A 26,933-nucleotide genomic window follows, 5' to 3' on the forward strand; every position below is an offset into this window, starting at 1 on the left:
ATTACAAGGAAAGAAGAAACATTTATTAAGAACTTATTGTGTTCTGGGCAGTGATAAACATTGGGAATACAAATACAAACAGAGGGTATGCATAATGAGTTTGGTATTAAGATCACAGGAAAGCAGCAAGGTAAATCTCAGAGTCTAAGCTGTATATATTAAATACTTGCTAATCTAAAACCTAGGATCCCAGAGCAGGGCCTTGGAATTCTGAGTGGGAGGTAGAGGCTGGAGCACAGGAGCTTATCAACATGAAGATGGCCAAGAGAGAAAAACACAATGCAAACTTTAAATTAGTGCTTAAATACAAATTATGACTTGAAAATACAATGGAAAACATTGTCTACCTTCTTATCCTTTATTTCCTTCCTCATACTTGCTTTTTCTTTTAATTTATTTTTTCAGTTATTAAACATATTTTCTCTCTCCTATCTTCTCACCTCTATAAATTAGAAGAAAAAAAAGAGAAAGAAAACTCTTGACAAATATTCATAACAAACCAAAACATTCCCATATTGGTCTTATCCAAAAACATGTATCTCACTCTGCATATTATTAATCCATTACCTCATCTGAAGATATGGATAGTATTCTTCATCATCAGGCTTCTTGAATGGGGGTTGATCAGAGTTCTGAAGCCTTTCATGATTGTTTATTGTTATAGGATAAATTATTCTGGTTCTGATCTTTTCACTCTTAAGTAATTTCTTTCATTATTTCTTACAGTACAATAGTATTCCATTAAAAATGGGAAAGAACCTGCTTGTACAAAAATATTTATAGCAGTTCTTTTTATTGAGGCAAAGAATTAGAAACTAATCTATCAATTGGGGAATGGCTGAACAAATTGTGGTATATGATGAAGATGGAATTCTATTGTGCTATAAGGAATGATGAACAGGATGATTTTAGAAAGAGCTGGAAAGACTCACATGAACTGATGCAGAGGGAAATGGATAGAACCAGGAAAACTTTGTACATAGTAACAACAATATTGTGGAATGATTGAACGTGATAGACTTGGCCGCTATCAACAATACAATAAATCAGAGCAATTGTGAGGGACTTATGGCAAAGAATGCTATCCACCTCCACAGAAAACTGGAATGCAGATGAAAGCAAATGATTTTTCACTTTTATTTCGGTATATGCTTTGGAGATTTGGTTTTATAAGATTATTCATTTACAAAAAAGAACAGAATGGAAATATTTTGTGTGGTAATACATGAATAACCCAGATTGAATTGCTTGCTCTGGGAGGAGGTAAGGAAGGAGGGAGGGTGACAATTTGAATCATATGATTTTGGAAAACTTCTGTGGTAATTTGTTTTTACATGTAATTGGTAAAAAAAAAAATTTAAAAAAAAATAGTATTCCATTACTTTCCTATTATAAAGGTTAAATTTAGTGGCTGGACTTAAATTTTATGAAATAATGTGATCATTAAAATTATTATATCTCAAATCAGAAGTTTGTTTACCAAAATAGAGGAGAAACAATAAAGTAGTGAAAGAGGTTAGAGAAAATACCTATACTAGTCCTTAGCCAGGAGGGCCAGTAATAAGTAACTCCTCCAAGATGGAAGCTAGTCTCTTAGGAAACTAGAAATTTACTCACCCAATGAAGTAGTTTAGAAATCAGTCTAAGTTGAAGCTGAGCTCCAAGCCCACAATCCAAACCTCAGTCTCCAGCGAAAATCCTTTGAAGACTATCTCCAGAAGACACTCTCTTCAGATCTTCTCAAAGACAATCTTGCCTCAAGTAGAAGGATTTCATGGCTTTTATGGTGGCTCCTTGTCCCTTCCTCTCTTCATAGGGACCAATTACAGTTTCCAAATTGTCTAGTACTGCCCAGAGTGGGCAGTGTCTGTGGGATTGACTTCTCACCTTCTGAAGGTGAAGTTCTCATCTAAGGATGTGAATCTTCTAAAATTCATCTTCTGGAGAGGTGAATTCTCATCCTGGATGATTGAGTTTCTGAGGGTGTGAATTCACTAGGTGGTTTGTGAGCTCCTCCACTTAGTTCAAACTTATATTGATTCAATCAAAAGGTGGACAAAAGAGTTAATCCTGTCTTCACAATCTAGTGAGGTAGGTAAGTTAGTGTTAACTCAGGATAGACAATAGAGTAAAAAAATTCTTTCACACAATACCATAATTTTTCTAGCCATTCCGCAGTGATGAGTATCACCACCATTTTCATTCTTTTGCCACTATAAAAAAACCTGCCATAAATATTTTTGTACACATAGGACCAATCCCCCCCCCCCCCCCGCTTTTTTTTTTCATCTCTGGGATATAAGTCAAATAGTGGTATTACTGGGTCAAAGTATATACCACCAGTTAATAATGTTTAGGGCACAGTTGCAAAAGTCTCTCCAAAATAGCTAAACTAGTTCTCAGCTCCACTAACAGTGCATTGATATGTAATTTTTCTCACAGCTCATCCCAGCATTTTTCATTTTCCTTTTTAATCACAGTTGCCATTTTGAAAGGTGTGAGGTAGAACCTCATTTACTCTTTAAAAAAAAATTTAATTCTCACTGTTTTCCCAACATAGCTATAGATAGTTTAGATTTCTTCCTTTTTCATATGCTTTGGCCATATATCAGTTAGGAAATGACTTTTATTCTTATATATTTCAATCAGTCTCATACATGAAACTTTTATAAGAGAATCTTGCTGAAAAGTTTTAACTGTTTACCATCTATCAGTTACATTGGATTTCTTTGTGCTAAACTTTTAGATTTTATATCTTTTATATTGTTCTTATTTATTCTTGCTCTCTCTTCCCTTATAAATCTGAAAGATAATTTCTTTATAATGTTATGAGTTTTTTGTTTTTCAATTAATCTAGGTCATGTTATTCATTTAGAGCTAACCTTGGTATTAGGTGTGAGTTGTTGTATGCTATGTAACTTAATCTTTACGATTTTATTTATTTGCAGTATTTTCCCATGGTTTATGATTCATGATCCTTCTCCCCACCCCCACACCTCTCTCCTCTCTGAGCTGACAAGTAATTCCACTGGGTTATACGTGTATTATTGTTCTAAACCTATTTACATATTATTCATATTTGCAATAGAGGGATCTTTTAATGCCAAAAGCCCAGTCATATCCCCATTGATCCATGTGATTGATCGATCATATGATTGTCTTCTGCATTTCTGCTCCCACAGTTCTTTCTCTGGATGTGGATAGCATTCTTTCTTATAAGTCCCTCAGGATTGTCCTAAGTAGAGAAGTCCATTACATTCAATTGTGCCATATATATCAGTCTCTGTGTACAATGTTCTTTTGGTTCTGCTCCTTTCACTCTGCATCAATTCCTGGAGGTCTTTAGAGTTCACATAGAAATCCTCCTGTTCATCATCCTCCAGTTCAACATTCCTTTCAGCACAATAGTATTCTATCACCATCAGATACCACAATTTGTTCAGCCATTCCCCAATCGATGGACAACCCCTCATTTTCTAATTTTTTGCAACCACAAAGAGCATGGCTATAAATATTTTTGTACATGTATTTTTCCTTATTATCTCTTTTGGGTACAAATCCAGCAGTGGTATTGCTGGATCAAACTCAAGCAATCTTTTAAAACCCTTTGGGCATAATTCCAAATTGCCCTCCAGAATCAACCTCTTTTTTATATATATTTTTTAAAGTTAATTATTTATTTAGATGTTTTTTTCCATGGTTACATGATTCATATTCTTTCCCTCCTCCCTTCCTGAGCTGATGAGCAATTCCACTGGTCAACTTCTTTATTTTTAACCAATAATAATGCTTTAATCATTACTGCTTTGTAGAATAGTTTGAGATTTGTACTGCTAAGCCTCCTTCCTTCCACCTTTTTAAAAAATTATTACCCTTAATATTTTGACTCTTGTTTTTACAAATGAATTGTTATTTTTTTCTAGTGCTATAGAGTAAGACCCTCAGTAATTTGATTGGTGTAGCACTGAATAAGTAAATTAATTTAAATAGTATTGTTATTTTTATCACACTGGTTCCACTTATTCACAAGCAATTAATATTTCTCCAATTAAGTCATCTTTTATTACCATGAAGATTAATCTGTAATGTATTCATATAGTTTCTGTGTATGGCTTGTTAGGTAGACTCCCATGTATTTTATACATTCTATAGTTATTTAAATAGCATTTCTCTCTCTTCCTGCCAAGTTGTTGGTAATATAAAGAAATACTGATATATGTAGATTTATTTTATATCCCAAAATTTCACTTAAGCTATTGTTTCAGTTCATTTTTAGTTGACTAGAGTACCCTAAGCACATCATCATTTCATCTGCAAAAAAAAAACAATAATTTTGTTTCTTTTTTGCCATGCTCATTTCCTCAGTTTTTCTTTCTTAATGCTATAATTAACATTTCTAGGCAGTTCAAGTGATCAAGCATGTATTGAATACATGTTTTGTACTAAGTAGGCACTAGGGATATATAAAAGAAAGCAAAGCCTAGCCAAGTTTTTGAAGAGATCATAGGGAAACAAGACAACTTGCAAGCAATTTATGTACACACCAGGTAGACATAAGATGAATTTGAGGTGCTCTCACGGGGAAACCATTGGTATTAAGAAAGGCTAGGAAAGACTTTTGGCAGAAAAGAGATGGCATTTTATTTATTTTTAATTTTTAAAATGTGTATTGATTCCAAGTAAGAAAAGTGGTAAGGGCTAGGCAATGGGGATCAAGCGACTTGCCCAGGGTCACACAGCTAGGAAGTGTCTGAGGACAGATTTGAACCCAGGACCTCCCATCTCTGGATCTGGCTCATAATCCAATGAGCCACTCAGGTGCCTCCGAGATGGTATTTGATGATGAGAATTGGCCAGTGAAAATACCAAGTCAAAAGTTTGATTGTCTTGTGCTAAGACCAGAAAGGAGACCAGTTTTAATTGGAATGAAGAGTACCTGGAGGTAGGGACAATATTACCTAAACTAAAACATATTTAATGCCATACTGACCAAACTATTGAAGGATTTGCTTTATAGAACTGAGAGGGACATGGGGACGATAAAATTCATTTGGAGAAACAAGAAGTCAAGAATATCAAGGGAGGTAATGGAAAAATAAGTGGGGAGAATGCCTAGAAGTACGAGATTTCAAGCTATAATACAAAACTATAATCTTCAATACAATTTACCCCCAAAGCAACTCTTAGTCTGTGTATCATACCAGACTTTTTCTAGTTTGTTTTGATTGTTTGAATACTATGCTATTTACCAAATGAATTGCTGTGCATAATGCTAAAGAAGCTTTAACTTGCCCCTGAACAAGTGTAGAGGTCAGTAATCATTAATTTAGTGCATTGTTATTGCCTAGCAAAATTGTGAAAATGTACTCTGACACTTCATGAGATAATGCTAAATGAATTATTTAGTGTTAAATAAAAACCATTTTAAATTACTTTGAATTATTCAAAGTTAAAGTATTTTAAGATTTTATTCTTTTTTTTTTAATTCTATTTTAGTTCTACAGGTTAACCTTTTGAATTTTGAACCATTGAGTACTCTTTCTGGAAGAACCATGAGAGATAGTAGTTTGCTTTTTTAATGAGTAATAGGAAGACCAACTTTCTCTTTGATCTTTTCTACCAAAATTGAGAATTACAAAGAGTGGGCTATGCCAATATTTATCATTTTCTATAATATATCTTAAAAGATATCATGCTTTATATAACATTAGGAACTAGATATCCTCAAATGCTTTAAAAAAAACTTTTCAGTATTTAAGATTTTAAAATAAACTTGAATCAAAAAACCCAAACACAAATCAAAATGCAGTGACATAATAAATACAAATATGAGGGAAAATAAACATAAACTAATGTTTATAAGAAACCTAAACATGCTCAAACGGCATAATAAATCTGAAAGAAATAGTTTATTATGGGAAAAGGGAACTGTGTGGCCCAAAGATAGAGTGATAAAGTGAGCTGTTTGATACATGAAAGATGATTTCATGGTGTAGTAGAAGACAGGATAGTGGAAGGAAGCTTCAAGAGAAAGATGAATTGAGAAGAGAATGGGTCATAGTGTCCCTAAGGATAGAACTGTGCAAACTGCATTTTCAGAACATGGAACCAAATAGTTATAAATCAAAATGTGTATGTTCTTGAGTGTTTCACCTCATCTTAAGGTTCTTTTGATTAATTAATTTGGTAGATATGATATGGGAAATTATTCTTTCATCTATCTTTGAACTCTTTCCCTCTCAACTTTTAATTATCCTTTAATTGCCAAATCCTATGAATTTTTCTCAGTTATCAACCTTTTGACCTCTGCAGTTTTTGATATAGTTGACTATGCTCAATTCTTCTACCTATCTGACTATTTCTTCTCAGTCTTATATCATACTTCCTAATTATGAATGTGTACCAAGATGATGTCGCAAGTTCCCTTCTCTTCTTTCTCTATACTCTCACTTAGTGAATCCTACAGTTTCTATGGATTTAATTATAATATGCATAGTGATAATAGGTGTGTGTTGTTGTTGTTGTTGTTGTTGTCATCCTTAGCTCTGGTCGCATATCATCAGCTGCCTACTGAACATTTTGAATTGTACATCCATTAAGCATTTTAAGTTTTAAACTGTCCAAAATAGCTCACTATCTTTCCTATAAAACCCATCCCTCTTCTAAACACCTGTATTTCTATCAAAGGTACCACTGCCCTTTTAGTCACCTAAGTTCACAGCCTGTCAGTCATTGTGCATAAGTATCTATTAAGCATTAATGTGCTTAATAGATACTTATTATTAACTTTGCTAAGTGATAGATCATATTTGACTTCTAGCACATAATATTCAATAAATCTTTGTTGATTAATGTGCAAAATTTCCTTATCTCCTCTTTACTAACCTCCCATGACTATCAGTAGCTATACCTATATGCTTCCTCTCAAACTTCAAATATTGGAAGTAATTTATTTCGTACTTGATATCTTTATAGTTTCCTCAATTCAATAATTTTTCAAATGTGTTCCATATTGTGCTTACTATAAAAATAATAGAGAAACTTAAAAAATAATGGGCAATGAATTGATTATTGATTATAAACTGATTTTAGATTCTCTGCTTGCTGTGCTTGCAAAGTATCTTCAATTTATATCAATGAAGTGAAGCTCATAAGTGAACTTCCCTTCAGGGCCAGGTGCTAGGACACTAAAGAAACTCTTATTATAGAAAAATAGACTTTATTGAAAATATAAGAATAAAAAGGATTTCCAATTCTAAGGAATTCTAACTCCACCCAAATAAAACTCCCTAGTTCTGCAAGGAACCACTTCTCCTATGTCCACAAGCTACACTGATCCTTCCTGACCTGACCAACCCAAATTTTTACTATTCTAAATAAACTAACATCCTTATAATTCTTAACTTCGCTTCCAAGTTATAAAAATAACAAAAGCTAACTGGCTGAGTCTCAGCAAGTACCAAGTTAGGACTCTGAGCCTTAGCAGACTCAGAGTCTAACCCAAAGACCAGGTCTTTCTTTGGTCTTCTCAGAGTTAAAACAATCAATAAAAATAGCAATAAATAGACACTAGTGTTTCCTAAGTTGGAAAAAGAAAACACTTAGCTTCTTCAGGTCTTTCCCTCCTTTCCTTCTACCTCAGACAGTAAGAAAGGGAGAGGCAAAGATGTTATCTTCTTCAAGGTCCTCAGAGAGAGTCTCTCTGAGTGATTCTGCCAGTTGCCAGAGACTAACTGCCACTTCCAGAGAGAGTAACTGATACTGTCTCAGCTCTGTTTGAAACTCCAATTCTTTCTCAAGCAGCTTCTCTACTTCTTATCTCTAAACTAATATAACAAGACTTATTTTCTAATATCATCCTTATATTACCAAGCATCAATACCCTAATTGTTTCCTGTATATAACTTGTTACTTTCCTGACAGTAGAGTACTTTTATGTGTACTCTAGCAGTACTTAGCACTTTAGTAACATATAGGTTGCAATATTCAAATACTTTTGGACTTGGTTTCTAAAAACCATCCCTCCCTACACCAAGGTAAATTCAGAATGGTTGAATGACATGAATATAAAGAAGGAAACTATAAGTAAATTAGACAAACACAGAATAGTATACTTGTCAGATCTCTGGGAAAGGAAAGAATTTTAAACCAAGCAAGAGTTAGAAAAAAATTACCAAAAAATGTAAAATAATTTTGATTACATTAAATTAAAAAGGGTTTATACAAACAAAACCAATGCAACCAAAATTAGAAGGGAATCAACAAAATTGGTAAAAAAAGATTCTGACAAAGGTTTAATTACTCAAATATATAAAGGAGCTAAAGCAATTGTACAAAAAATCAAGCTATTACCCAATTAATAAATGGGTAAAGGACATGAATAGGCAATTTTCAGATAAAGAAATCAAAACTATCAATAAGCACATGAAAAAGTGTTCTAAATTTCTTATAATTAGAGAAATGCAAATCAAAACAATTCTGAGGTACCACCTCATGCCTAGCAGATTAGCTAAAATGACAGCAAAGGAAAGTAATAAATGTTGGAGGGGATGTGGCAAAATTGGGACATTAATGCACTGCTGGTGGAGTTGTGAATTGACCCAACCATTCTGGATGACAATTTGGAACTATGCCCAAAGGGCACTAAAAGACTGTCTACCCTTTGATCCAGACATACCACTGCTGCGTTTATACCCCAAAGAGATCATAGGGGGAAAGACATGTACAAAAATATTTATAGCTGCGCTCTTTATGGTGGCAAAAAACTGGAAAATGAGGGTATGCCTTTCAACTGGGGAATGGCTGAACAAATTGTGGTATCTGTTGGTGATGGAATACTTTTGTGCTCAAAGGAATAATGAACTGGAGGAATTCCATGTGAGCTGGAATGACCTCCAGGAATTGATGCAGAGTGAAAGGAGCAGAACCAGGAGAACATTGTACACAGAGACTGATACACTGTAGTAAAATCAAATATAATGGACTTCTGTACTGTAATGATCCAGAACAATTCAGAGGGACTTATGAGAAAAAACGCTATCCACATTTAGAGGAAGAACTGTGGGAGTAGACACACAGAAGAAAAACAACTACTTGAACACATGGGATGATGGGGATATGATTTGGGATGTAGACTAAATGACCACCCCAGTGCAACTATCAATAATATGGAAATAGGTCTTGATCAATGACACATGTAAAATCCAGTGGAAATGCATGTTGACTGGGGGGGGGGGGAGGAATTGGGGGAAGAGAAAGAAAATGAAGCATGTAACCAAGGGAAATTTTTCTAAAAATAAAAAAAATGGATAAAAATAAAAACAGTCCCTAATAATGAAAATTGTAAGATTGAAAATAAATTGTAAGGAGTATTAAATGTCATTGGAACTTGGTACTTAATTATGTACTTCTAAATTTCCCATGATATTAGTTGTCTAAAACTTCCCATTAATTAGGGTATTCTTACACTGTAGTTATTATGAAAAATTGGAGAATTTCATTCTCTTGACCACAAAAAAATCTTCTCTTGCCCTAATTAAACAAATTTATTCACTGCCTACTAAACATGCTTCAGACTTTCCTGATTCTGAGTGTTTTTTTCCTTATCATTCCTTCTGACTGGGATGACTTTCTCTTTTCCCTTCTTTTTTACCTGTCTATATATCTTACCTTATCCTTCCAGATTCATTCTAGACCTCATTTCTTCCTTGAAACTTTTCTTGGTCTCTCCAGGCTTTCTGTCCCTCCTTTGTACTTATTGTTCATGTAGTTCATTACGTGCTTATCAGATATTGTCTTGTCCTATCTTTTCTACTGACCCATTAGTCAAATTTTTCTTTTTTTATTACTCTAAATTTTGAGCTCATAAATTGTGGGGGCCTTAAGTATCAACTCTCATTCACATGAGAAACTAAGTACAACTCAAACAGAAAAACTAACTTTATTTACTAGGGTCAACACAGCAAGCTAGTAGCACAGACAAGATTGGAAATCCAGCTCTCCTGACTTCTCTTCTTTGAATACAGTAGCTTTCTTACATTTTGTAATCCAAACAGTGCTAACTTATATGTTACACAAAAGTAGGTACTCAGATTTTGAATGGATTGGATTCCAGTTGTGATCATTATAGCTTTGTTTTTTAAAATAATTTACATTACTCTTAATCCTACCTTATTGTTTATGTATTATCAATGCATAATTTTTGCCTTTTAGCCATGAGTTCAGTTCCATAATGCCTCAAGACTCTTGACCAGACTGGTTTTCTCTCTGTTCCTTATGCATAAGTCCCTATCAGTGTGCTCTGGCCATTACAAGTGTTTGATCTCCAATCTCACATTATCAGTTTTACCTATTGACTATTTCAGGCAGTTGGATGATGTAGTAGATAGAGCACTGGGCCTGGAATCAGGAAGATCTGAATTCATATTTGACTTCAGATACCTATTTGACACAGATACTTGCTGTGTGATCTTGGGCAGATCACTTAATCCTGTTTGCCTTAGTTCCTAATCTGTAAAATGAGCTGGAGAAGGAAATGGTAAACGACTCCAGTATTTCTGCTGGGAAAACCCCAAATGGGGTCACAGAGAGTTAGACATAACTGAAACAACTAAACAAAATATTAGATATCTCCAAGTGGATATAGACATAAACATTTTAAACTCATCATATGTAAAACTTAACTCGTTATCTTCTTCCCCAAACCTTCCTTTCTTTCTAACTTCACTTATTTAAATATAACTTCAATGAGTATACATTGATTATTATTATGCCTGTATATTCAGAAATCTGTACTGATTTGAATCTGTTGATCAAAGGTAAATTTTAATGTTAAAATTTTGAAAATTGTTGCATTCTGAGACTTAGACAATAGTTATAAGGTCTAATGAGAGCAATTTCACAGTCCACAAATGAAAATCACATATTACTTTAGATTTACTTCACATGGGCACTAAATTAAATTTTGTTTTGAGGTTGAAATACCTTTGAGTTTATATTCAGATATTAAGGTATAATTGTTATCAGAAGAATTATAGACATGGTTTTATAAACTAGTACATTTGAACGTACAAAGAAGATTGTATTATAATGATTTCTCCATTTTTCAGATTACAAATAGAAGAATCTTCAAAACCTGTAAGGTTATCCCAACAGCTGGACAAAGCTGTTACAACCAATTTTAAACCAGTGGCTAATCATCAAAACAATGTAAGTTTTATGAAATATTTATAAACTTATTTGTAAATTCTGAACTTAAGCACTCCCAAAAGTAATGTTTTCCACATAGAAAATAGAACAGAAAAAAAGGATTAGATGTGAAATCATAATTTTCTATTATATAGTTTACTTTTTAAAGTACCTAATAAATTCAGCATATTGAAAGTTTTCCCTGTTTGTGTTTCCATTTGAACTTCCTTCTGTTCCTTGCTGTGTATCTTTTTAAATTCTTTAATGACTGCCTTTTCTTTTCTCTTCTTTATTTTTGTGACATTATTGCTAGTTCAACTTTCCTTTACAAATGAAAAAAGAAAAGCTCAACCTTTGTAACAAATGATCATAGTCAAATCAAACAAAATCTCCCTTTGGCCATGTCCCAAAATGCTTCATTAAACTCTGAGTTTGTCTCACCTTTCTGTCAAGATTGTTTCATCTTTGATCCTCTGGTGCTGGTTGTTTATTACATTGATCAGAGTTCTTAAGTCTTTCAGTGTTGTTTTTTTCCCACAATATTGTTTTTACTTTATAAATTAATTGTTCTCCTAGTTTGCTCATTTCACTTTTTTTTAAATCATACAAGTTTTCCCAGGTTTTTCTTCTGCCTACACAACAGCAATATTCCATTGCATTTATTTACCACAATTTGTTCAACCATTCCTCAATTGAATATTCAGCTATTCAAAATCTACTTTGTCCTCACATTTCCAATTTTGCAACAAACCTTTTTCTCATTTTAGACTTCCCCTTCTGCCTTTACTGAGGATATTTCTACAGTTCCCTCCTTTATTCTATATTCAGAGGAGAAAATTACTAGAGGACTTGAATAGGAGAGTGAGATCCACTCCTGCCTCTGGCAGGTTCTTATTCTTTCCCTCATACTCATTCTGTTTTAACTACTGGTTTCTTCTATACTGCCTACAGATGTACTCCCTTGTCATTAAAAACCTTCACAATTTCACTTTCTGACCCTTCTTTTATATTGAAATTTCTCTTAAAATTTGTTAATGCCCTTTTATTTATTAACTAAGTCTCCTTTCTTGGCTTTTTTGCATTACTAACATTTCTCTCCTCCCCTCCTCTTTCCTCCCATCTCCTTAAAATTCTTTGTTTTTACAATACTTCTTGTGTACAATTTCCTTAAGAGCCGTAGATTTTATACCCTCTACGTGGATTTCTGTCGTTTCTTGAGTAACCTGAAATTTTGATTCTTTGGAGACTTTAGTATTTCATGATTTGTAGGCATAAAATTTGTAGGCATCAGTGCCAAAAAGATGAGAGTATGTTTGAGGGAGAAACTTGGGACTCATTGAAAATGCTGATTTCCTAATTCAGCCTGCCTTCTTACTTCTATTTTGTTCTTAATACAACTCATTATCTGACTGTAGCGTTCTCCTAAGATACATGAACTAAATGGGTTGCCTTTTTCTTTGGTCAAAATATATAGTTTCAATATTATGGTCTTGTTTGGAATTTAATTTCTTTGTATTTGTTGAAATTGTTATTGTTCTTCAAAATTTTTTTAAGTGAAGTAAATCCATATACTACTGCTTGCTAAACTAAAAATAAAATTAGTATTATTACTAAGTTGTCTTCTATATTAATAGCCTCATAGTTTTACACTTATTATTTTTATTATTTTCTATAAATGTAACAGTTCCAAGTCATTTTTATGATAAAAATCTTTATCAAAATGTCATGCATATAAGAATAGTTATATCATAAATGATATTTAGAACTCAGAGTGCAAGCCAACCCCAGCTTGACTTATTGTCTGCATGCTCCTCATGAGGATGGTATAGAAAAGTAAAATTCTAGAACATTTATAAATAAGACTTTTTAATGACCCAGTCAAGTGAAGTCCCTGTTACAAGTTGACCACTTAGCATTTTCGTGTTTTTTTTCTCCCTGCAGTAATATTCAAAGTAATTTGTTGGTTTGGTTTTTTTACCTTGTTTTGCTTTTTAACCTTGTTCAGCATACTTATTAAAGGATATTAAAATATACTTTTTTAGATTTTTGGTTCAAATTAATCTTAAACTAAATGGATTTCTAAAAGTTCTCAAATGGATATCATGTTTATCTTGCAGTTTATAGTATTGAATTAGGAACTGATATAACCATAATCTGGTTTCCTGACTAATAAAGGAAACTCAATGATATTTAGGTTCTGCTTGAATATTTCTAATGAAAATGGAACTCACAACCTCACCAAGGAGCCCATTCCATTTTGATTGCTTTAATTGTTGTGAAGTTCTTTGTTATATTACTTTTATTTTTAAAAGCATCCTGTACCCACTAGAGATTTGAAGTTTCACATATAAACCACTTTTTCTGTTCTACTCTGTATATAGAAATGTTCCTGGAGAATTTTTGTTAAATTCAGAATTTTTAAAAATTTAAGTTCCATTCAGCTGAAATTTGCTTCCTTGTAACTTCCATTCAGTAGTCTTAGGTCTCATTATCTAATTAAGTCTCACTACCGTTCCATATAACAGTCTTTAGAATATTTTTGCACTTTTTGAAAATTAATACATTTGTTCATCTCTAATTATCTGCCTTATCTACTTATTTGCTACATTTTCTCAGATTACACAGATGGTATGTAGGTCAGTAATCCTATTGACATCTTTTTTCAATATTCTGAGATATACTTCATCTGAACTTTGAGACTTGAACTTTTTTAAAGGAGTTAAGTTCACTCTTATTAACCTTCTTAGCTATCATGGCCTCCAGTTCCATACTGCCACTCAATACCCAAAACTGCCCTTCACCCCTGACATTTCCTAGCTCTATGACTCTGTGTGGCTTGATGACTCCAAACTTCTTTATAGTTGGAAAATCTCGAACCCCTGGAACTGCATTGCCCACAATTCCTTTTCATTTCTATTTACGTGCATCTTTTGTGTGATTGTATAGTTTGGGTAATGCCCTCTCCCTCTCTCTTGCACATGAATTGAGTGGGTAATGTTCCCTGTGTTCTCTAGCTCTCTAGTTAAATATTAATAAATCTCTATAAATATTATACTTTGGATATGTTGAATATTAATTTTAAAATCCACAGTTTCTTCCTATTCTAAATCTATGACCCTATGATAATCTGTCCCATAGTTTTCTATCTTTCCTTTCAAGAGAGAACTTGTCACGTTTTCTGAAATCTAGGTGTCTAGTTGTAGCTTTAGTATTCCCTCAGTCTGAAAGCTTAGTAATAATATCAAAAAGAAAATGAGATGATTGTAGCATGACTTGTTTTAGTGGACACTGCTTTTCCATCCTAAATACTCACAAACTGTCCCTTTTTATCATTGGTTTTCTTTGTAATCCAGGAATTAAATTCAAGCATGACAGCCTATAGTTTTCAGACTCCACTTTTTTTTCCCCATTTTGAAAATCAACAGCAGGCTTGCAACACATCTCCTATTCTTTCCCAGTCTTTTATAGGTCACCAATAGGGCTCTGCCATCACATCAGCCAGGTTTTTGCCCTTAGGATTTAGTTCAGCTGGCCAGGTGACTTGAACTCGGTTTCAACTCCCCAATAACCATTTTTCTTCTGAACATCCAATTCTCCTTGTCAGAAAAAATCAAAAGTAAAATAAGATTTCAAGCATAATTCCTTATCTTTTTCTTTTCTTTGCCACATACACCCCAAGTACTAAGTAGAAGCTCCCTCTCATGTGCAGATGTCCTTTTGTTAGTCTTTGGGGTTCATTGCCAACCATTACTCATTCTTTTTTTTTTTTTTAAACCCTTAACTTCTGTGTATTGGTTCCTTGGTGGAAGAATGGTAAGGGTAGGAAATGGGGGTCAAGTGACTTGCCCAGGGTCACACAGCTGGGAAATGTCTGAGGCCAAATTTGAACCTAGGACCTCCCGTCTCTAGGCCTGGCTCCCAATCCACTGAGCTACCCAGCTGTCCCCAACCGTTACTCATTCTTGACACTCTTTTGGTCATTGCTTCTGTCTTCTACAGATCTTCATTTGAAATCTGGATTGACTGATTTGTTCTTTGCTTCTACATGAGTCTCTTTCGACACATTCTCCTTTTCTTTTTTATTGGTATCTTGAAATTTTTTTAGAGATTCACATCTATAGGCCCACTTTCTCTAAGATCATACAGATTACATGAGGGTGGTAGTAGCACAGGTATTATCCCTATTTTATAGATGAAGAAATTGGTTTGCTCATCATCCACAGTCCACTACAAAGTTGTCAGACCTAGTTGGTCAAATCCCAGTCTAAGCCAGCCCTGTCTTCTCCTTTTCCATACTACCTCCATGTCTGGTGTTTGACAGTGTGCCTTACCCTCACCAAGGAATATCATTTCTTTTTTCTCCCCTTTTATCCTTCCCTGAGTATTCTCTTCAGGGCTTTTATGGATCTTCATACAAGTGTATCTTTTTAGAAAAAAGTTGAGTGTATACTTCCATTTTAGTAGATGTATCATTCTCTGCTATAACAGCTTTTTTCTTCTTTTCATTTAAAGAATGACCTTAACCAGGTCAAGTCTTCCTATTAAAAATTCATTTCTCTGGTTAAAGTTATTGGTCAAGTCATTTAGCTCTCATCTCAGGCAGGATATGTTTTTGTTTCAAGAGGAAGAAGAGTAAAAGCAAATAGAAGTGAATGGGTTTTTGTTAACTAAAAATATATTTAAAAAGTAGCAAAAATATATTGGTATGCTCTACATGATATTACCCAAAGATAGGGCCTGTGTTGAAGCTAAATTTTTTCAGTTGGAATAATGCATGTCCAGTATGAAGTCTGGTGATGATGAGGACAATGAGTCCCCCAAGGCTCAAAGGAATAAATATCTTTGGGACTCATCACCTTAAGAAGGAAAGCCATGACCAAGTTAACAGGGATTCATCATTTCACAGAAGAATTTGCTTACATATTAATGATTTTTAAGATTTTGCATTGTTCAGGGCAGCATTATATGAGGTATACCAATATTATCTTTTCCCTTAACTTATGTCAAGGAAATTTTTTTGTTTCTGCACTGATAATACAAGTTGTGAATGAACAACAAAATTAAAATGATTCTTTGTTTTTGTGGGGTTTTTTAAGTATCTCAAATGTATATGTTATCTTGTTTCATTTTCTAAATAGATTGAATATGAGAAGAAAAAGAAAGAAGATGGAAAACGAGCTAGAGCTGATAAGCAACAGGTTTTAGACATGTTGTTTTCAGCTTTTGAAAAACATCAATATTACAATATTAAGGATTTGGTAGACATCACTAAGCAGCCTGTGGTATGTATATGTTCCCTCCAATCTTTTTATGTTTCCTATTCTAAAACATTATCAGACTTTTTTTTCCCCTTAAACCCTTAATACAATACTGTGTATTGGCTCCGAGGCAGAAGAGTGGTAAGGCAATGGGGGTCAAGTGACTTGCCCAAGGTCACACAGCTGGGAAGTGCCTGAGGTCAGATTTGAACCTAGGACCTTCCATCTCTAGGCCTGGCTCTCAATCCACTGAGCTACCCACCTGCCCCCCCCATTATCAGACTTTTAAGTGGCATGGGGTGGATACTAATGTCAATATCCTTATCTGTAAAATAGGAATAATAAGAATACCTATCTTGCATGGTCATTATGAGGATAAAATGAGATAATAGTTATAAACCACTTTCCAAACTTTTAATCACTATATAAAAGCTAGTTATTTGGTATTGTTATTACCATGTGGACAAGTAATAATAATAACCCTAACCCTAATATATATATATTTATTTATTTGTTTGTTTATTTGTTTATTTGTTTAGCTTTGTCAGGCACTGTTCTAAGCATTTTACAAGTAATATAATTATGGCATCTTTGGCTTTTACCAAATAATCTGTCATATCTATTTTTACATTTAATACTCAAACAAAATTGCTGCCATAAAAATGTAAAGGAATTCATCTAATCTTTAGAGAGCAATCTAATTGACATTTTATAGATGAAACCAAAAGCATTTTTAAAACCCCAGTATGTTCATATCAGTGAGTGATATTTTTCTCTCCTATCTTTACTCTGATGAGCTGCCAAAACAAACCAAAAAACCAATTCTGTTTAACTTATAATAAAGTCTTTTGTTGTCAGTATCTATTATATCATAGGTTTTTCTTCTTTCTTCCTCATCTCTTCTCCCCCAAAAGAAGCTCTACCTCACCTTACTGCTCTTTTTGAATGGTGTTTTTAGATCTAATTGCATTCTTCAAAAGGCACCCTAACCCTCATTTATAAGATGAGGAAAACAAAATGTATTAAAGTTAATTAAAGGACCTTGAAATCATGTCCTATTCAGATTCTTATTGAAGGAGCTGAATATTTTAGTTTGGAAAAGAGAGGACTTGGGATGGAAGACATCTTGAAACAAATATGAAAAGCTGGCCTTAATTGTTTGAAAGATTGTCATATAGAAGGCAGGATTAGACTTCTTGTGCTTGGCCAGAACTACAAGTATCTACAGGAGATAGAGTAAGTTTCTGAGCAAAAGAACTGGGCATATTTAGCCTGGAAAAGAGAAGAAGGAAGAAAGGGTGGACCATGATGGCTACTTCCAAATACTGATGGGTTGTCATGGGAAAGAGAGGTTGAAATTGTTCTATTCAACCAATAGATGGAAGTTACAAAGAGACAAATATAGACCTGATATCAGAAAGACTTACTTAAAGAACTGTCAAAAAGTGGAATGAGCTACTTTGAGAGATAGTGTATTCTACCTCAGTAGAGGTCTTCAGCTAGAAAGAGGACGAAATGATAAATTGTTGAGCTTGTCAGTAAGGAGCCTCTGAAGTTCCTTTCCACTCTGATTCTGGGATTGACCCTACCTAGAAGTCTCTAAGCAAATGCTGAATGACTGCTTGTCAGACATGTCATTATATAGAAGGGATTCTTGTTCAGGCCCAGGTTGGACTATGAGGAAGCATTTTTGTGACTTGCCTAAGGTCACATAGCATGTGACAAAGTGAGGATTTTAGCCAACTCCAGTGATTCCAAGTCTAGTGTCCTTTTCACCACACTATGTTGCCTTTAAATAGATGATTTCCAAAATGGTTCTGAATATCTCTTGTATTATAAAATAAGAGAAATCCGTTCACTCTAGTCATGCCAAGCACCTTGATAACTAGTTCTTTATCTCAAGGAAGCATTTCTTAAATGAGCAAGAGAATTAAAATAATTGATTAGAAAGTCTGTTTTTCTTACAAGTTACTGCATCTTTCTACTAAGATAAAAATTCTATTTCAAAAGCTATGCATTTGGGCAAAAAACTTCTCATGGAATGTTTTTAAAAAGAAATTGCTAATTGAGACACTAATGCATTACTGATAGAGTTGTGAATTAATCCAGCCATTCTGGAAGGCAATTTGGAATTATACGCAAAGGGCTTTAAAAGAATGTACATCCTTTGATCCAGCAGTACTACTGCTGAGTTTGTTCCCCCAAAGAGATCATAAGGAAAAAGACTTGTACAAAAATTTTCATAGCTGTGCTCTTTGTGGTGGCAAAAAAAAATGAAAATGAGGGGGTGTCCATTGATTGGGGAATGGCTGAACAAATTGTGGTATCTGATGGTGATGGAATATTATTGTGCTGAAAGGAATAATGAACTGGAGGCTTTCTATATGAACTGGAAGAACCTCAATGAACTGGTGCAGAGTGAAATGAGCAGAACCAAGAGAGCATTGTACATAGAAAGTAAAGTAAAACATTGTGGGAAAATACAGTGTAATGGACTTTGCTACTAGTAACAATGCAACAAGCCAGAACACTCCTGAAGGACTTAGGTAAAAGAGTATTATCCACATTGAGAGAAAAAACAATGGCAGTAGAAATGCAAAAGCAAAACATATGACATCATTTATGACATGTATATATGGGTATGTGAATTGGGTTTTAGGCTTTAAAAAATTGCTCTGTAGCAAAAATTAATAATATGGAAATAGTTATCAAGTGATAACATTTGTATAGCCCAGTGGAATTGCTTGTCGGCTCTGAGGGAGGGAAAGAAAATGAATCATATAAACATGGAAAAATATTAAAAATTTTAAAATAAGTAAATTTTTGAAAAATATGTAAAAAAGTAAAAAGAAATTGCTAAAAAATAAGCAGTAAGACCTTCAGACAGTGTTACCTCAGCAAACATCTTTTCCACATAAGAATATTCTGTAAGATTATTTGGAGGACAGACTCAGAAGGAACTTTCAACATTTCTTTCAATTCTCTTTCTTTAGTTTGAGGATTCTTAACCTTTTTGTGTATTATGGAACCCATTAGAAGTCTAATCTAGTAAAACCTCTGAACCATTTCTCAAAGTAATGTTTTGAATGCATAAAATAAAACAGAAAATTACAAAGAACATCAATTATACCAACACAGTTATGAAAATAGTTTTTTAAACAAGTTCTTAAACTCCAGATTAAGTACCCCTAGTTTGGAAAACTACAATGCAGAAGTAATGCCTGGATTAGGTAACCCTCTAAAAATAAGGCTTTTATAAAGTTATTTTTTAAGGTCACCATTTTTCCAGGCTAGATATCTTAGGCATGGGGAGAATGCTAGTGATGCCTCCGACCCTGCCAAAGTGGTACCAACAGGGTCTACTCCAGAAAAGTCGGGGATCCTGCTTCCATCTGCTTTCTTGTCCTTCCTCCTATCTTTGTCTTGCTACTTTGCTTCCTTTTTTTCTCCTCTCACATTTCCCTCCCTTTCTTCTTCCTTCACCCTACTTTCTCTGTCCTGCCTTCTGCTACATTTTTCTCACTTATCCTCTCTTCATCTCTCTACTGTCTGACCTAGAGAACTAGATAGTCCTCATTTGAGAATGGAGAAGTTCCAGCTGTATCCTCTCTGGCTTGTAACATGAAGCACTGTTCCCCTTGGTGGAATCCAAAGGCTGCTAAAGATAAACCACTTAGTGAAAAAAAATGAATCCCAGCATTTATAGACCATAGGGACTTGGCCTGTGATTTCAATGGCAAAGGGAAATCTCTACCCATGCAAATCATTATCTGCAAATGGGAGTCTCAGAGAATTATCTTGTTAACTTAGAAAAAACACAGAACTATTAAATAGTCATAAAAGCCATTCTTTAATCAAGGGAAAGGGGGAACAGGGCTGACTAGGCCTCCAAACAGAGCTGCGCCTTATGCAGAGTGAACTCTGCTTGCTCTGTTCTCTGACCCCCTGGGAGTGCCACCAAACTAGATGATTCTTTTGCCTTAGAAGCTTCTCCCATTGTACCACATCCCCCTTTCAGGGATCTAACTCAGGACCTTCAGCTTACAAGACTGACACGCTGCCTACTGTGCTAAAGACTCATTTAGCTTTTACCCTAGGTTCCATTATTCAGTCTGCAACTGCTAGCCTGAGATTCCCTTCAGGGATTCTTACGGGAAAAGGGAACAAGCACAAGCTTTGGGGGTCTCCAACCTACAAGCTATTCCTAAAACTTGGGATTCGTCCGATCTCACTAGGCCACAAGTTTGGGATCTCTAGATTCCACATCAACACTTCAACCATCCATTTCTAGGATAGACCATTAATAATATCACTAAAAAACAACCCTAGCTATATCAAAATCTCTTCCTTTCCCTGTTCATCTATTTTCACAATAGAAATTACTTTGGCTTAAAACAAAATATAACGGTTAGCTGCTGTAATTATTGTTTATAGGTGCTTCATGACTCCCTCAAAAATTAGTAGTCATTCAATTCATCAGTCCTATGCCATCTGTCCTACTTATTCCCTTTTACCACCACCACAAAAAAGAAATTCAAAAAATTTTGCTGAATTGATTATCCTATTCTCAATTATTTAAGTCCAATTTTGTGCTTAAATTGTACAAGGTATGGTGCTGGCAATAAAAAAATGAAAAATAATGTTTCCTTTTCTAGAGAAGATTATATATAATTGATGGTGTGATTGAGACATATAGGCATACACACCCTCTCGCATACATTTCACACAGACATACATAAATAAGCACATTGAAAGGTAGAATGTTACTTGAACAAAAGAGGTCACTTCTATTTGTGGAGAGGAAGAAGGGAATCAGAGAAAGTTTTATAGAAAAAAATGACACCTGAGCTGGGACTTCAGAGAAATAAAGATATTTCAATAGGTAAAGTAGAAAAGGAAATTCTAAGGCCTATTCAAACTATACAGAGCCAGGAGAGGTTGCCATAAAATCAGGGATCATGCAGTAGCCTTGTATTGCTCAAGCCATGCTTGTATCTACCATAGAATACTTGAAGTGAGGAATAGGGAGAAATAACTGGAAAAGATTAAGCTAGAGTCCAGTGATGGGCAAACTTTTTAAAGAGGAGGTCAAAGGAAAGGAAATGCCCATCTGTCAGTCTGTTTCTAAGGCAACTCTTTCTAACTTTCATTGTATTGTATCCTACTCATTGTATTCGTCAGATTAGGAATAATGTCCCATGGCTGGATAGAACTTTTCAGGGGGCTGCATCTGGCCTGAGGGCAGTAGTTTGCTCATCACTGAGCTAGGCCATTAATAAAAACCAGAGTAGAGAATTTGTATTTTGTCTTAGGATACCTCTATAGAGATCCAACTCTATATTTCTGGGGATTCAGAGTGGCGTTTAGTGGCATTGGGTGGAATGAGAACAGTCAGACTAAATGCTTAGCTCTTAACTGCTCCAACTCCATGGAGTCTTGTTTAATATATACTGGTTTCACACAAAGAGCACAGAGAAAGAATCACAGCTGTGAAGGGGTTACAAATTATATTATAAAAACCCATTAAAGTCTAAAAAGTAGAGAGATAGGTCCAGGGTCAAAGGCCAAATTCCAACCACCAATTAGTAGGAGGTTAATTCTGGGAGCAGAAATATATTTCATAGAGATCCTAAATAAATTGAGTCCTGTACTCTTGATTTACAGGATTGCACCTGGTCAGATAAAGTCTCGTCTAGCTTTGTCTGTCTCCGGCCTTGATTATCTAAGTAATATATTTTTTGGAGTTCAGGCTTCTTAATTATCAAGTAGAGAAATTGTTAACTCAGTAGCTGCTGGTCTGCTAAGGATTCAAAGCTTTCCAATTAGAATATTAAGAAAAGGTGGGGATCTGAAAATGAGTCAAAAGAGGAATCTCAGATTTTTACCTTAGATAACCCATTCTGTCTGTGTCCTGACATGCAGTGCAGAAAAAATCATACACACAGTTTTACTTGCCGATGATTTTGTAATGAGATCCAGATATAAAATATCTATTACAGACTCTATTTCTCTAAATGACTTCCACTAGTCTCCTGGAGGGGTCAGGTTGTTTTTGGATTAACCAACCTGCTGGTACCAGAGCTTTTCAGGGCTCAGGTGACTAGGACCAAACACAAAGACTACCTCAGCCTGGATTGGTCACATAGGGAATCCAGATAACAGGCCCTATTCATGACCCTATTTCTCCAATCAGCCTTCCACATACCTCCTTAAAAGTTTTTAAACCAAGGATTAGGGGGCAGCTGGGTGGCTCAGTGGATTAAGAGCCAGGTCTAGAGACGGGAGGTCCTAGGTTCAAATCTGGCCTCAGACACTTCCCAGCTGTGTGATCCTGGGCAAGTCACTTAACCCCCATTGCCTAGCCCTTCCTACTCTTCTGCCTTGGAACCAATAGACAGTATTGATTCCAAGATGGAAGGTAAGGGTTTTTTAAAAAAAAGGAATTATATAGTCAAACCTATGCATAAGGAAAATTAATTTGGCAACTATATGAAAAATGTCTTAAAATAGAAGAATCTGGAAGCATGTTCTCTCTGCTGAGAGCCTGCTACACTTATCCAGATGAAAGGACATGAGACTCTGAAGTAGAGGAGTAAGTTCTATGTGAGGAAGATGGCAGATGTGGCAATATTTGTAACTTTTACCCCCAAGGTAAAGTCTCTCTCTGGCATCTTTAAGAGTTTGAGGGAAAGTATAGTCGAGTGTAGTACAAATATAAATAACATTTTCAGTGATATATTTGTATGTGTTTATTAGTTCTGCTGAACCATTTTTTTCTCCTCTTTTTATAAATTCTCCTATAAGGCAATGCTTGCTGGGTAGGGCAGGAGGAGAGAGGAACATATTCAAAAATGAAAGTAAGGTTAAAAAATACCAAAGTTTTTCTTCATAGATGTCGCACTTTTTGCCCATTAGGCAGAGATGACAGCATGTATCTATATGCAAACATATATATGTCTCCAGAGGCTTGTTAAACATTTGTAGCATTTAAATCAAACTATTTGGGGACCCATTATTTAAGAATAACAAATTTCTTGCTGAGGCAAGCTATTCTAATTACTATATTTATCATTAAATACTATCATTAATGGTTTGAACATTAACTTAAGCATTATCTTTGTCCATTAAAATTGTGTCCTATGCAAGTATGAACAGTCTGATTCTCCAGAGCTTACTCTCAGACCTATTTAACTGCTTTTTCCTAATCTTCACCCTTTTTTGTTCTCTCTTTTTCTTCTTTTGATCTATATGACTTTCTGTCTGCTTGTAGTTTCTTTTTCTCTTTTTCACTGTAAGAGTGTCTACCTCTTACTGTTCCTTCTCCTTTCCCCAAGGGAAAGCACAATATTAATCCATTGGTTTATAGTACCAAAATTATATTCAGCAACATAAAAATTATACCAGGTAAATTAAATTCTATCGATATATGTTTTCAGCATTTGTGTATTGGAAGCAGATGTCTGATAAGAATTTTTTAGTTTTTTTCAGAAGTCACTCATAGAATGATTTAAAATTTTTGTAATTTCAAAAACCCAGGATTACTGAATAATTTCATTTTTGCATGTGACTCTCCTGTAGCCAGAATAGGACAAATGTCATTTCCAAGAAGTATGACTGGTTTCTATTCTATGCCAACATAACAAGCATATCTGTTTATTAGCATCTTCTTTGTAGTAGTATTATGGCAGGTAGCCATAGGATTTAAATTAAGGAGGTGCTTTAGCAATCATCTAGTCCCTCCTCTCATTTTATAATTGGAGAAACTGAGGCTGACTGAAGGTGAATGATTTGTTGAAAATTGTGTAACCAGTGTGAGAGCAAAGATTCAAACTTAGGTCCTCTAACCCTAAATCTTGTGCCCTTCATTTGTTAGCTCAAGGTTCATGGCTTAATTACAAGTTGAAGAATGCAGAAACATTGATAATAATAAAATATGTGGCATGTCTGTGTCAAATGAAATCTAAGCTTGAGTCCTTCAGGAGTCTGTCATTTCATCAAAATTGGTATTCTTTCCACTAGCACTGAGCTTGGTTCTCTAGGACTTAGTGGAAGATTTTTTTTTAAACCCTTAACTTCTGTGTATTGACTCCTTGGTGGAAGTGTGGTATTGGTGGGCAATGGGGGTCAAGTCACTTGCCCAGGGTCACACAGCCAGGAAGAGTCTAAGGCCAGATTTGAACCTAGGACCTCCCGTCTCTAGACCTGACTCTCAATCCACTGAGCTACCCAGCTGCCCCCTTAGTGGAAGATTTTTTAAGAATTTCTGTGGCTAAAAAAGTATCACCCTGTGACCAACTTGAATTAACTCTGAAATAACTTTGGCTGTTCATTGGAGAACAGGCCTACCTACACCATTCTGGGCCACCCTCAAAGCATTTCCTAAGCTTGTGTTGCTTTCACAGCACAATGGGATAGATATAAGAAGATTTTAGTAGAGAGAATTTAAGCATATTTTTGAATTTCAGAGCACATACTAAAAGAAAGCATGAGTGATGATGATATACAAAGAAGCACATCATGAAAAAATTGACAATTGTTAAATTATTAGATTTTATTGTAAAAATTGAAACAAGGCAGTAAATAAAACTTATGAAAAGTGATATATAGGGGAAAATCAACTGTTTTATGGACTTTGGTCCTTTTTAAATTCCAACTATTCAAATCAAAGTAGAAATATCCTCCTGACATTTAAAAAAACCTATTTATTGAACATTCCAGTACACATGATTGTTAAATAGTTATCCACTCCTGGAAGTAGAAAAAGCTAAAGGCAGGAAGAGAGGTTATTCAGATGGGGGCATGTTAGAGAAGAGTCTGGAGAGTCAAGACCAAACAGAAAAAGAAGGAAAGAGTGAACGTAGCTGGCCTGAACACTTCTTAAAATAGAGGTTCCAGGAGCAATTCACCAGTCATGGAAAAGGTTACTGCATGAACAGAGCCATAGAGGAATGAAAGTTTCCACTAGCACAGAGTTGTGTTTACAAAACAAAGTGAAATTCAAAATTAGTTTTAAATTTATAAAAATGCCAAATGAGAAGCAGAGCCTGAATGGCAGAGAAATAGGAAGCAGTGCAACGTCCTCTTCTCCATAGACTTCCTGAGAGATATATAAAATGTACCAGACCAAGTCCTAATGGAGAGATCCAGAAAAAAACCCACAGTGAATCCTTTGTCTAGCCCAATTTGGCTTAAGGAGTTAGTCTTTGAACACTGGAGACAGTGTAGAGCCTAGGGCAAGCTGAAGTCTCAGACCCATATTGAGTACCCCCAGACCTACATCAGGGCACTGCAACAGAGACAAGTGCCAACTGGCAGCCTTGTTTCCTACCCAGGCCTGGTCATAGATCCAAGTCAGAGGGAGATGGGGACCTGTGCAAGGCAGTGACCTTCTTGAGGAGAGGAGCAAGTTCAGAAGCCAGTAACAGTGGTGGTAGCAGTAGGACTCAGACCTCAGGTTCAAAGGAGGGTCTCACTTCAAACAGCTAGGTCAGCCAGAGCAGGAATTCCAGACCAAATGGGTTCCTAAAAATCTACTATGATAGGGGAAGAGTTGGGCAGAAGTCTGCTCTTACTCTAACCCAAATCCAGTTCAGGGATTTTCAAAGCTTGGACCAGGGACAGCAGTCAGACTTGCCCTCCAGAAGAGTTGTAGAGCTGTACCCTAATATCAAATCCATAGTAAGCTGGCAGAATGGTCAGACAAAAAGAAGCTCATCATAATGAACTTTTGTGGTGTCAGAGAAACAGACCTTTTATGAAAAAGAGGCTTCCAAGTTTTCCTGATGAAAAGACCAGAGCTTCAGAGAATCTTTGAAGGACAAAATACAGGTGTGAAGAGAAACATAAAAAGGTGTTACCAAATTATAGAATCAGGAATTTTCCAGATCATCAACTCAATGAGAGTTACAAATTAAGACATTTCAGTGAAGTAAAGTGAGAGATTCAAAGAGCTCCCTGAGGCTAGGTGATTTGTCCAAGGCAGCAAATGATGAAAGAGCTAGAACCTGGGCCTTGATGTCTGAGCTCAAGCATTCTTTTACTGTAACTGTGTTTGATGTCTGCCCTAGGGTCAAGTCCTACAAAGCTGAAGTTGAAAATGACAGTAATTCAGAAATAAGCATACCACTGGTCTGACAAAGAGATTTGAGATTCTAATCCATTTCCTTCTTAGGAGCATCTGAAAGAATCTTAGAGGCTATGCCTTTGAACACCTCAGAGAGATTGTAAATAAATTACTATATTTTTCTGATTAAATTCTATTCTGTATCATCTCATTGTGTTAAAAAGTTCATAAAGAGATTATGGCTTTAAAAAAAAAAACCAACTCTTACCTCCTGTCTTAGAAGCAATACTGTGCATTGATTTCAAGGCAGAAGAGTGGTAAAGGCTAGCCGATGAGGGTTAAGTGACTTGTCCAGTCACACAGGTAGGAAGTGTCCAAGGCCAGATTTGAACCCAAGACCACTCATCTCTAGACCTGGCTCTCTG

General features: G+C 35.1%; 1 protein-coding gene across 2 annotated transcripts in view; it reads left to right on the plus strand.

Annotated features, from left to right (window-relative positions):
• GTF2F2 (general transcription factor IIF subunit 2) overlaps window positions 1-26,933 on the plus strand; it is a 161,792-nt gene that overhangs the window by 121,564 nt on the left and 13,295 nt on the right. For both annotated transcript variants that reach the window (XM_044670619.1, XM_044670620.1), the window contains 2 exons: window positions 11,109-11,208; window positions 16,326-16,469. In XM_044670619.1, the coding sequence (XP_044526554.1) occupies window positions 11,109-11,208; window positions 16,326-16,469 (244 nt within the window). The remainder of the gene's footprint in view (window positions 1-11,108; window positions 11,209-16,325; window positions 16,470-26,933) is intronic.

The sequence above is a fragment of the Gracilinanus agilis genome, chromosome 3, assembly GCF_016433145.1.
Source record: "Gracilinanus agilis isolate LMUSP501 chromosome 3, AgileGrace, whole genome shotgun sequence".
In the NCBI taxonomy this organism is placed as follows: domain Eukaryota; kingdom Metazoa; phylum Chordata; class Mammalia; order Didelphimorphia; family Didelphidae; genus Gracilinanus; species Gracilinanus agilis.